Raw genomic sequence first — 11,629 nt, 5'->3', positions numbered from 1 at the left:
AACAGCTGGCTTCTTCTGATTTATTTTTGTATTTCCACCCCACAGCCTTCTTGGAACAGAGATCATGACGACACAGCTTCTACACGTTCAGGTGGGACCCCAGGACCCTCCAGTGGGGGTCACACATCGCACAGCGGGGACAACAGCAGCGAACAAGGTAGGCTTATTTGCCTTCAGTTGTCCTTCTACTTTATCGTTTAAAGGGTAGGGAGTTGTGTTGAGTTCTGAGATGATCACTAAAAGGACGGTGTTCTTCCAAAATCCCATCTAAAATGCCGATCCCCTTGCTCCGTTTTAGGATCTTTACTCCTGTTCTTCTCCATCTAGCTCTGTTCCCTTTGCTTCTAACCTAGTAACCACTGCCACAAAAGGGACTATAATTTGATTATTGATTATAGATTACAGATGGATTTTTCTGCGAGGTGTAAAAAGTGCAAACCTGCAGCTAGTACCTAATCACTAGAACATTCACAGGTGTCGTCAAATGAAAAATGTTCAAGAACATAAGAAACTTTTGCTGTTTTAGAGCAACTGGTAAAACGTGGGGAAAAGTGTGATCTTGGACTGCGCTCAATTTCAGCTGCTACATTTTTTTTCCGTCTTAGTGCGGCTGACTGAATTCACAAATGCTTGACTTCAATGGAAAGCCAGGGCTAGAGGAATTAAGAATAAATGAAAAGAAATCAGATTGACCTAATTTGTCCACTATGTATGACTGAAGTACCTGTGTGTGTGTGTGTGTGTGTGTGTGTGTGTGTACACAACTAATGTATAGCTAATAAGAAATGAGCAGCTTTGAAAACCAAAGTTTTAGAAATCAGGAGTATTCAACAAAAAGCTGAATGAGTATTTAAGTGCCTTGTGCTTTTTTTGAAGAGACCTACTGCAGTAGGTTTTGAGTTAAATTAATGCAATTGAAATTGAAAAGAGGATTCTCTATCTGAATAAAAAACAGAATGCCTTATTGAAGTTAAGTCTGAACACATAATAGGTATATAGTTTTAAATGTGGTTTTATGATCATGTTTCATTGAAGTGCTGTTAGCAAAAGAATTTTGTTTTCTAACATGATTGAACAGCGCTGATTAGAATTGCAAAGCCTACAGTACATTTAACAAGATTAGTTTTAAAACTAAAACAGAGTTTAATTTTTCTTAGACACACATATAACGCTTGCACTGTGAATAACATCTACTAATAGAATTTTAAGTATTTGAGACATTTTATTGTTTAAAGAAAAGTTGCTGACTTCATCATAGCTATAGCCCAGTAAAAAGCAGAGCCTGGAATAGTAAACTGTTGCAGAGCTGAGGCAGAAACAGGTAACCTTCTGACCTCTGACTTTTACTGGAAAATGATATGCAACATAAATTCAAGGGGCCTTTTTTCTTTCAAGTGTGTATACGTGTGTATTCCAGTGCTGCTGTTCACGATGCTGTCATTAAGACTGTGTCAGCACTTTTCCATATAAAGCCTCATTTTCGAAAACAGCCTTCAGGTTTGAGGGAAGGTGTAAACGAAACTTAAGAATTGTTCTGGGGACTGAAATTTGGCATAAAATAGGTGTGGCTTTAACCTCCAAATTTGCTGATCAGTTCTTGTCTCCTTGGCGGTGAATGTCGAACCATATAATTAGTTGAATTTCAAATATTTGTCAGGTAGCTAGTCTCTAACATAATTAAATTCTGATTTGTTTTTTGTAATGGAATGGGTGGGAAGAGAGAGAAAAATGATCTGTCAAGTATTTCTCACGACAAGGTTATAACTAGGAGTCACAAGTTTCTCATGTCAGTCCTAGCAGGGTATGTTCTCTATAGGTCAAGTTAATAATAGAATTGGCATTTGTGATATGTAATTTTCTCCCTGTAAATGGATCTTTAGTAAGTAGAAATCTTACTAGTAAGAAGTAGTAGAAAGTCCCAAAAGAAGGGACCCTGACAGTGAAAAGCAACTACTTTCTCCAAGAGATATTGCAATGTTTCGATTCCCTCGATCTCACCTTTGCTCCACTAGTGTGGCCGGCCTGGCTGTGAGACCATAGTCCCCATTGCAGTGATTTTTGGCTGTCACTAATATTTCTCGTGGAATAGCCTATCATTGCTCAAATGTAGGATGATGAGCTGTGGAAAGTGAGGAATCTTCCAGATAGCCAAGTTTTGATACTGACCATGACCTCACTATACCTTTCAGCATGGTCAGAACCTGTGGAATTGGGGTTTTTTTCCCTCCAAAACCTCTGGATTTATCATGGGGAACAGTTCCTCATGATTCACCTTCATGGCCTTCTTAGTAGACATGAATATTCAGGTCCAGTCTAGCCCATGTCTGGTTTCAAGAGGTTCTGACTTGCGAGGAGCTCCTGGAGGCAGTAAGGAAAGTGGTGTATGGAAACAGAAGATGAGCGTGCATTCCTCAAACCCTGCTCTTTCCTCTGCCCTCTCCCCAATTCTTAATCATTCATGGATTTCCCAGTAATGATATCAGAGCCAGCCTGGCCTTGGCAAGCTTGTCGGGAGTAGGTCCACAGGGCATGTCCTAAATAGTTATTTACACAGTTTGAGTCCATTTTAGTCAACTGGATAAATAACAAGGCTCTTCAAAAGATTTATAAATCCATAAATATGTCTTTATCCATACCCAATAGACAAGAATAATTCAATCTGTCAAGAATATATCTTAAGAGGTGTTTCCCCAATGACAACAATAATACATATTTTAAAACTTTCTCTGCTCTATTATTTGTTCAATTTTTCTTCTATTCCTTTTCCATTTTTCCTGAACTTCTGTGACACCCATAGCACAAAAAAAATTACTTAAGTGTTTAAGCCCCAGGACAGATAATGTTATCTGCCTCATGATCCAGGTTCAGTGTAGTGAATTTGGGCAATGATACACCCTCTGGTTGTCATAGCCAGTAGACAAATTAAGTTAGAAAATTTTGTGAAATTTGAAAAAAGTGATGTTTTTGAAATTCTCTGCATAATTCTCCTCCAAGTTCTCTGTGCATATACCGTCCAGTGTTTTTTTAAAATGCAGGATTCTTCAAGAACACAACTCCCCCATTATGGGGTTACTTTGCTCTTCATTATCAAACCCCGAGTGACACCTGAAACACACACAGCCGATTCTGCAAAACATTCTATCGAGACAGATGCGTTTTATTGGAAGAAAATTCCCTAATTCTGCTGTTACATCCTATCCAAAATATTTAGTAAATCACTTGTTACCAATCATAAATGGTATTTACTGACCACTTAATGTGTGCAGAGAACTGTACTAAGTGCTTGGAAGAGTACAATATAATAGATCCTTGCCCACAAGGAGCCTGTAGTCTACAGGGGAGACAGACATTAAAATAAATTACATAGAAGGGAAAACGCATTGTAGGAAAACCGATGGTACTCAGCCAGTTATTGTTAGGATCAACATTTCCTAAGCATATATATATTCATCTGAGAGCTGAATATATCTGAAAACTTTAAAAGCATTGATGTGGTAGTGCATTAATAAGGGCATTTAAGTATTTGCACATTTCTTATTTTCTTTGACTCTTTGCAGGTTTCGTCCATTTCCAAGAAATCACTGTTTATCAGAATCTTTTGTAATTATTTAGCCAGAATTCAATAATGCCTTTTCCCAAATAGTTCTAGAGCCCTCTAGTTCTGCCGTTTGCATTGGAGAGAGCTTTTAGTAAGGATTGATAAAACAACAAAGGGAGCTGCTGTTGTTTCACATACTGTCTACCCAGCCTCTTAGGATGACACGGTTAGCGCCGATAGTACTTGGTTCTGTCTTTATGCTTTGTTTTAACTGAAGCCTGTTGAGGGACTGTGAGACTCCCAGGAAGCCCTAGAGTACGGATCTCTTTCTTGTAGGGTTTCCCAGTGCTTAGAACAGTGCTTGGCACATAGTAAGGGCTTAACAAGTGCCATCATTAATACAAGACCTAATGTGGGAGCCCAATGTGGGACAGGGACTGTGTCCAATCTGATATAAGTTGTATCTACCCCAGCGCTTACATCAGTGCTTGGCACAGAGTAAGTGCTTAACAAGCACCATAATTATTATTACCCCTAGTTACCTGGGAGAAGCAGCATGGCTTAGAGGAAAGATCCTGGAGTTCGGAGTCAGAGGTCAAGGGTTCTAATTGTGCCTCTGCCACTTTTCAGCTGTGTGACTTTGGGCAACTCACTTAACTTCTCGGGGTCTCAGTTCCCTCATCTGTAAAATGGGGATGAAGTCTATGAGCCCCACTTGGGACATCCTGATTGTCTTGTATCTACCCCAGCACTTAGAACAGTGTTTTTTACATAGTAAGCACTTAAATGCCATTATTATTATTATTATTATAGCAGGCATGCGGGTAGAGTCCACATGGGGAAGAGACCATTTGTGTGGTTCATTTGCAAGCATACAGTTTTGAATTCTACTTTGAAATGAAGTTCAAAGACACATGTCTAACATATTTTGTGTTAAGAACCTGGGAGCCTTGCGAGCTGTAGACTCTCCTCTAGTTCCCCCTAGCCTGTCAGCTACTTGTGGGAAGGGTATGTGTTTACCAACTCTGTTGTATCGTATTCTCCCAAGTGCTTAGAACAGTGCTCTTCACACAGTAAGCTTTCAATAAATACCACTGACTATTTGGGAGCATGAAAGCTCCCACTTAAATTCGGGTCTTTGTTTTAGTCCCTATTGAGACGCAGTGTGGCTCAGTGGAAAGAGCATGGGCTAGAGAGGCAGAGGTCATGGGTTCAAATCCCGTTCCACCGCTTGTCAGCTGTGTGACTTTGGGCAAGTCACTTAACTTCTCGGGGTCTCAGTTACCTCATCTGTAAATTGGGCATTAAGACAGTGAGCTCCATGTGGGACAACTTCATCACCTTGTATCCTCCCCAGCGCTTAGACAGTGCTTTGCACATAGTAAGCGCTTAACAAATGCCATCATTATTATTATGATATTTATTGAGCACTTACTATGTGCAGAGCACTGTACTAAGTGTGCTATTCCTCTTATAGGTTTTTTTTTTTTTTGGTGGGTAAGGGAAGGGTAAAGACAAAGGATAAAAAAATATGGCTGGACCTTTCAACACAGAAACGTTATTTTAAATGATCAATATGGCTATTACACAGCTCTAAAATCTATTTATTGATGCCCCATTTTTTCTTTTTTTCAAGCTTCAGACCGGTGTGCCATTCATCTCTGCTAAAGCTGGGAGGGGGGGAAAAAATGCAAAAAATCGAGTCGTTTCAAGTAGTAGCAAGTGAAAGCCCCGATATTTCTGTAAAAAAATTTATCAATAGTTGAATGTGTTCTTTTTTTCTTCCTTGGCTTTGTATGAGTTCAGCCAACCGATAGGCAGAAGGCAATTCCATTTATTATTGAAGGGAATCTTGAAGCCATTGTTTCAAACCTGTGAATCTAGCTGCCAGAGCTAGATGGGGAGGGTTGGGAGTGGGGCTAGGGCCATGTTACGTTCCAGATGACTGAGCAACGATTTATATACCAGCTCACCTTTTTGCATGAAGAAGAAAAGTAATAACAGCAGATTTAGGCATTCGAAACAGTCAGATGTCCGATGACTAATGGGGATAGGTGGGATGGAGACTTGTGATTGGATGTTTTAATGAGCACATTTTGCACAGAGTTTGGGCTGCAGTTCCCCTTGACCTTTGCCCTTTATTGACCAAACCGACACTTCATTTTTCACATACTTCCAATTATGGCTCAGCTTAAGTGTCGCCCTACCTCCTTTATTTCTTTCCTATGGACAACCTGAGAGCGGTCGAGGCCACAGAAGATATTTTAATTTGAAAAACTACCATAGCAATCCAAGCTTTGGGATGTAATCTGAAACTGCTGTCATTTTGTAGTTTCTCTGATGAAATCAGAAATTAGTACTGCTTGTTTAGAAACGATGTTCTGTTTGTTTTTCATCTCCCAATTTTTCTCAGAAGAATCGAAAAACACCAAATAGTAAAGGGATTATATAAAACTCTTTTAAACACAATTGGGACCATGGTCTCTATGTGGATTATTCTAGCTGCATTTGGCGTATTTGATATTTGACCACAAGTTAAAGTGTGACCTTTGTATGCAATATTAAGCAGGGTCTGAAAATGATTTCCTCATGGGAAAAAATCAGGTGCAACAAAAAAAGGGGAAGTTGTTATAGCTCATGACCCTGGTATCAGAAGTGCTGATGTTGTAAAGTGATCAAACATTTTGGATGATTTTAGATAGAGAAGACAATTTTCCCGTGAAACAGATTAGCGCTTTTTGTCGGCTCATCAAAAGTGGATAAAGTAGTTCTGAGGTCCCATTTAACAGAATTATCGAAAAAAAGAAAAAGCCCACTCGAACAATACGTGTCCCTGGATTTCTGTGGCATGAACGTGGCCAAATCTTTTTTCATCTGGAGTTTTTCCAGTCACTGTGAAATTGTCACCTGTACACTTGTAGTGATTGTTTCCAAGTTTAAGTAAATGGAAAATCTCGCTGAAATTATTTATATCTAAACAGAAGTTCCTTATAACCCAGAAGTATTGCCTCAAAAATGTATGAAGTGTTACCTACTTTATTATGTAGCCCTCTGGCATAGTAATAGCATGGCATATTTTTACTATAATATGGTAATAAAAGAATATGTAAAAGGCAGACAAAGGTTCTGTCTTTTCAGTAAGGTGACCCCTGTTACCAAGTAACTGCTTTACTTATGAGCTTATTAAAAACTCAAAAAATGAGCTTTTCATACTTCACAGGCATTGATGTGAAAATGAGCTGTCCTGTGAGTAGTTTTCTTGATCATTTTTAGAACAATTGATTAGCCAAAGAGCTGCTGTCGTTAGTTGACATTGACTGATAGCAATTTGTCACAAGCTCCGAAGGTCAGCCAGACAGTTGGAGTTTCAGCTTGTCTTTGATTGACCTTTACTGATGCCATTATCATGAGATTGGTTTGGACTAGAGATGACCCTCAGTTGAAAAGACAGGACATTCGTCAACAGGACCATTTCTAGAGTTTTCTGTTTATTTAATGAATATGTGAGTTTCTGCGTTGTTTCTTACATCATGTCCAACATTTTGGTTTTAAAACCAATCGAAGCATCAAAAGACATTGTAGTCCGCTCCCTGGCCTAGTTTGATTTTTTTTTTTTATTTTAACAGGAGCAATGACCTGTCAAATCTATACGGTTAACTATCGTTATTTGATGTTTGCATCGATGGAGTTGTTTTTACTGTAGAAAAAAGGGAAACTGAAATGTTAGGGTAGTTGTTTGACATCCATTTACTGATTCTTCGCTTAACTCAGAATGATTTATTTTTATCTCTAGAGTCGTGTTATATTTTTAATAATAATTGAGTAGCAGAAATTATCACAGTGACATGATGTCAATTCATCATTCAACTCTGAAACTGGAGGGTGTGAAAACTTTTTTGTGGTGTGTGTGTGTGTGTGTGTGTGTGTGTCTGTGCCCTTGTCAGTTCTGTTCAGTCTTTTGGGAGTTAGAAAAGCTCTCACAGTGTTAGTAGTATTAACATTTCAGTAAGAATGGAGTAATTTTCCATTTTAAGACTGGGAAGTTAATTCTTTCCAATCCTCATGGTGGTGAAAAATTTACCATAGTGTCCATACCATTGGGGTTTGGAATTTGAACCATTGGGATGTGTGATTTTCAGACATGTCACCATGGGTGGAAATAACATGTAACATGGTCAATGTCCTACACATTAGTGCGATATGGAAATATAGACCAAAAAACCTTCAACAACAAAAAAAATTAAAATCTGGGTAATTTAAATCTTAAGCCAATTAGTTTGTTTATAAACTCCTTTTCTTTATTCCCCATTCTCCTCTCCAATTCCTTTTACCAAAACAGTGATTTTGTGTCCTCTCTTTTAGATGAATCTTCACAGATAACAGCTATCCCAAAACTACCACACACCATTTGGAAAGTTTAAACTTACGGTTTAGTTTCTACCTCAGAAAATACGTGAGGAGGGAATGCATTGCCTAAGATGACAGAGGCAAAATAGGAAAACAAATTTTGCATAGTACACATGCAGCATAGCCTAAGGTAATAAAAGCTATCAGAATTTTAAGTCCCTCGGCAATAAAGACAAATGAATCTGCGTGATATTAAGATTATTTTAAATAAGAAATACATTTCTTGCATTGTACTTAGAATATTAAACATTTTAATCACATCAAAACAAAAGCATTTGAAATCTTTATAACATGAATCCGTTTTTGGTAAGCTCCTTGAGGGCAGGGATCGTGTCTACCAACTTCATTGATTATACTCCCCCAAACTCTTAGCACAGTGCTCTGCACACAGTATAAATTTCAGTGATGGAACACAGTTAACTGTGACTATATCAACCCCATTAATGAAGGCACTAAGAAAACAGAGTTATCTTTTTTGGCAGACAAATGTATGTGAGTATGAGTCTGTGGATAGGGTTTTATTTAGTGAAGTGTATGGTTGGTTAATTTAAGTTTTGGCTAATGTCCTGATCTTTGCTTAGGGCAATCAGCATGGCCTAGTGGATGAAGCATAGGCTTGGGAGTCAGAAGGACCTGGGTTCTAATTCCGGCTCTGTCACTTGTCTGCTGTGTGACCTTGGCAAGTCACTGCACTTCTTTCTGCTTCAGTTGCCTGATCTGTAAAAGGGGGATTAAGATTGTGAGCCCCATGTGGGACAGGGACTGTGTAGAACATGATTATCTTGTATCTTGTTGAGAAACAGCGTGGCTTAGTGGAAAGAGCACGGGCTTGGGAGGCAGAGGTCGTGGGTTCTAATCCCCGCTCTGCCGCTTGTCAGCTCTGTGACTTTGAGCAAGTCACTTAACTTCTCTGTCCTCAGTTACCTCATCTGTAAAATGGGGATTAAGACTGTGAGCCCCACATGGTACAACCTGATAACCTTGTGTCTATCCCAGTTGCTTGGCACATATTAAGCGCTTAACAAATACCATTAGTATTATTATTATCATCTACCCCAGTGCTTAAAACAGTGCTTGACACATAGTAAGTGCTTAACAATGCCATTATTATTATTATTATTATTGTTATTATCTATCCTTTCAGGGATTTTTAAAGAGATGGTCTACCTTTAAAAACTGTTTGATTGTCCATATTTGCATAAGGCACTCAGTTGCCAGTAAGTCTCTGTTACTTTTTGATGTATCAATCCTATATATTGGATACTTACTCTATGCAGAGCACTGTATTAATCACTCAGGGAAGTAAAATTGAACAAATTAATGTGATCACTGCCCTCAAGGAGCTTACAATAAAGCTTGGGAGGCTGACACTAAAACACATTTCCAGTAAGAGGAAGCAACTGAGTTTAAAGACATACTGACTTCTACTGCTTCTCATGTTAAGAAATTAAGAGAACAAAAACATTTGTCTGAAAATGCACTTATAACTCCCTTTCAGACTTGCATGAAACCTAGCTCATCTTTGAATGGGATTGTAGAGTGACAAATACCCCTTTTTACTAAAAGACTACAGCCAAACATAGAGTGCAACTTTTTAGATGGATAAAATCTGTGGTGTTCAAAACATTAGTTTTATCCCAGAATAAACACTGGGAAATAGAACATCATCATGCTTGCCTGACTGACAGCACTTCAGATTTTCCATCATTCAGTTAATCTTATTATTTATTGAGCACTTACTGTTTGCAGAACACTGTACTAAGCACTTAAGAGAGTATAAAATAACAATAAACAGATATACAAACAATAAACAATAAACACATTCCCTGCGCACAATGAGCTTACAGTCTAGAGGAGGAGACAGGCATTAATATAAATAAATTACAGATATGTACATAAGTGCTGTGGGGCTGGGAGGAGGAATGAATAAAGGGAGCAAATCAGGGGGATGCAGAAGGGAGTGGGAGAAGAGGAAAGAAGGGCTTAGGCAAAAGGCCTCTTGGAGGAGATGTACCTTCATTAAAACTTTAAAGTGGGGGGAAGAGTAATTGTCAGATATGAGGAGGGGAGGGTGTTTCAGGCTAGAGGCAGGATGTGGGTGAGGAGTCGGCGGAGACATAGACAGGATTGAGGAATAATGAGAAGGTTAGCAGTAGAGGAACAAAGTAGGACTGCGGGAGAATTCCCAGTGTCCAGGCAGTCTTGCATTGACTGAGAAGAAAAGTAAAGTCGTCAGCAGCAGCATTTATTAATCACTTGCAGTATGTTGGGCATTTAGGAACATACAAGAAAAGTTTAAAGTAGTCTCTATCCTTGAAGTGTTTGCAATCCACTGGGAAAGTCATGCAGGCATAAATCGCCAAACCTAAAATAGGTACAAAGTTGCTCACATGCAGGTGAGCAATTAAGTAATAAACAGATATAGCCATGAAGGCAATTGTTGCTGATGAAATGACCAGGAAGAAGGGAGATCAGTCAGAGAATGCCTCTTGGAAAGCTTGGAAGGTGGTAAGGAGTGATTTGGAAAATTTAATTATACAGGAGGTTCTCTGCAGGGAAAGGTTGAATGAGATGCGTTGAGAAACATAGGTTAGGAGGACTGTCACTGTGATGTTCCACGTGTCTCATTATGTGGTATCTGCAAGGGCTGATAAGGTCCATCCTTTAGGTGTTGAATGCATGTCAAATAGGCTGAAATAAGGCAAGACCTGAAGCAGGGTAGACCAGTAAGGAAGTTATTGCAGTCATCCAGTTGGGTCAATCAATCGATCAATAATGGTATTTATGGAGCACTTACTGTGTGCAGAGCATGGTACTGAGCACTGGGAGAGTACAATGAACCAGAATCGTAGATACGTTCCCTGCTCACGATGAGCTTACAGTCCAGAGGAGAGGTGGAAAGGCCTTGAATCAGGGTGATAGTTGTGAAGATGGAGATGAAAGGGTGGCTCTTTCATATAGTAAGGACATTTAGCATGCTCCCCCTAAGTGCAGTTAACAGCATTTCTGGGTTCATGTCAAGCAGGTCAATTCCCCGGTGGATCGGATCGGAAGGCATTCGGTGGAGACAAAATCAAATGACTAAAATTCTGGTCTATCTGGCTCAAGCCAATAGCTTTAAAATCATCTCAAAATATTGCAACAGTTACTGCTGATCCCCCATGTTTCAAAAGAAAATAGAGTGGAAAAAGAGTAAGAAAAATGTGTATTTGGGATTAGTTTGGGAAAGAGGTGTTGGTTTTGGCTGGTGTAGACTTTCATGAAAACTCACAGGGAATAGATGAAAAATGTGGCATATGTTAAATTTCTCGTTCATACCCCTGCCTTTAATTAGTTTAATTTTAATGACTTTTACCCCTCAGCACCTGGGCCAGCAGTTATTTTTCCGGTTTGGCCTCTCTGCTCAAACAGAAACTACCGTCAGCTTTAAAGACTCAGTCAGCTTTTCCTCTCCTGCCTTCCCTCCTTAATTTCCTACTATAACCCAGCCGGCACACTTCTCTCCTCTAATGCCAACCTACTTATTGTATCTCGATCTCATCTATTTCATCTATCTCGCTGCCGACCCCTTACCCACATCCTCCCTGTGGCCTGGAATTCCCTCCCACTTCATATCCAACATGGTCCCTTTCCCCAACGTCAGAGCCTTCCTTACTAAAATCGTATCTCCACCAAGAGGTCTAC

General features: G+C 39.3%; 1 protein-coding gene across 4 annotated transcripts in view; it reads left to right on the top strand.

Moving 5' to 3' along the window:
* The window catches only part of MEIS1 (Meis homeobox 1), a 144,100-nt gene that overhangs the window by 28,678 nt on the left and 103,793 nt on the right, over nucleotides 1-11,629 (top strand). For all 4 annotated transcript variants that reach the window (XM_029071680.2, XM_029071681.2, XM_029071682.2 and 1 more), the window contains exon 7: nucleotides 46-157. In XM_029071680.2, the coding sequence (XP_028927513.1) occupies nucleotides 46-157 (112 nt within the window). The remainder of the gene's footprint in view (nucleotides 1-45; nucleotides 158-11,629) is intronic.

The sequence above is a fragment of the Ornithorhynchus anatinus genome, chromosome 9, assembly GCF_004115215.2.
Source record: "Ornithorhynchus anatinus isolate Pmale09 chromosome 9, mOrnAna1.pri.v4, whole genome shotgun sequence".
Classification (NCBI taxonomy): Eukaryota; Metazoa; Chordata; class Mammalia; order Monotremata; family Ornithorhynchidae; genus Ornithorhynchus; species Ornithorhynchus anatinus.
Note: the sequence above shows the minus strand (reverse complement) of the source record. Positions and strands in the feature narration are given on the sequence as shown.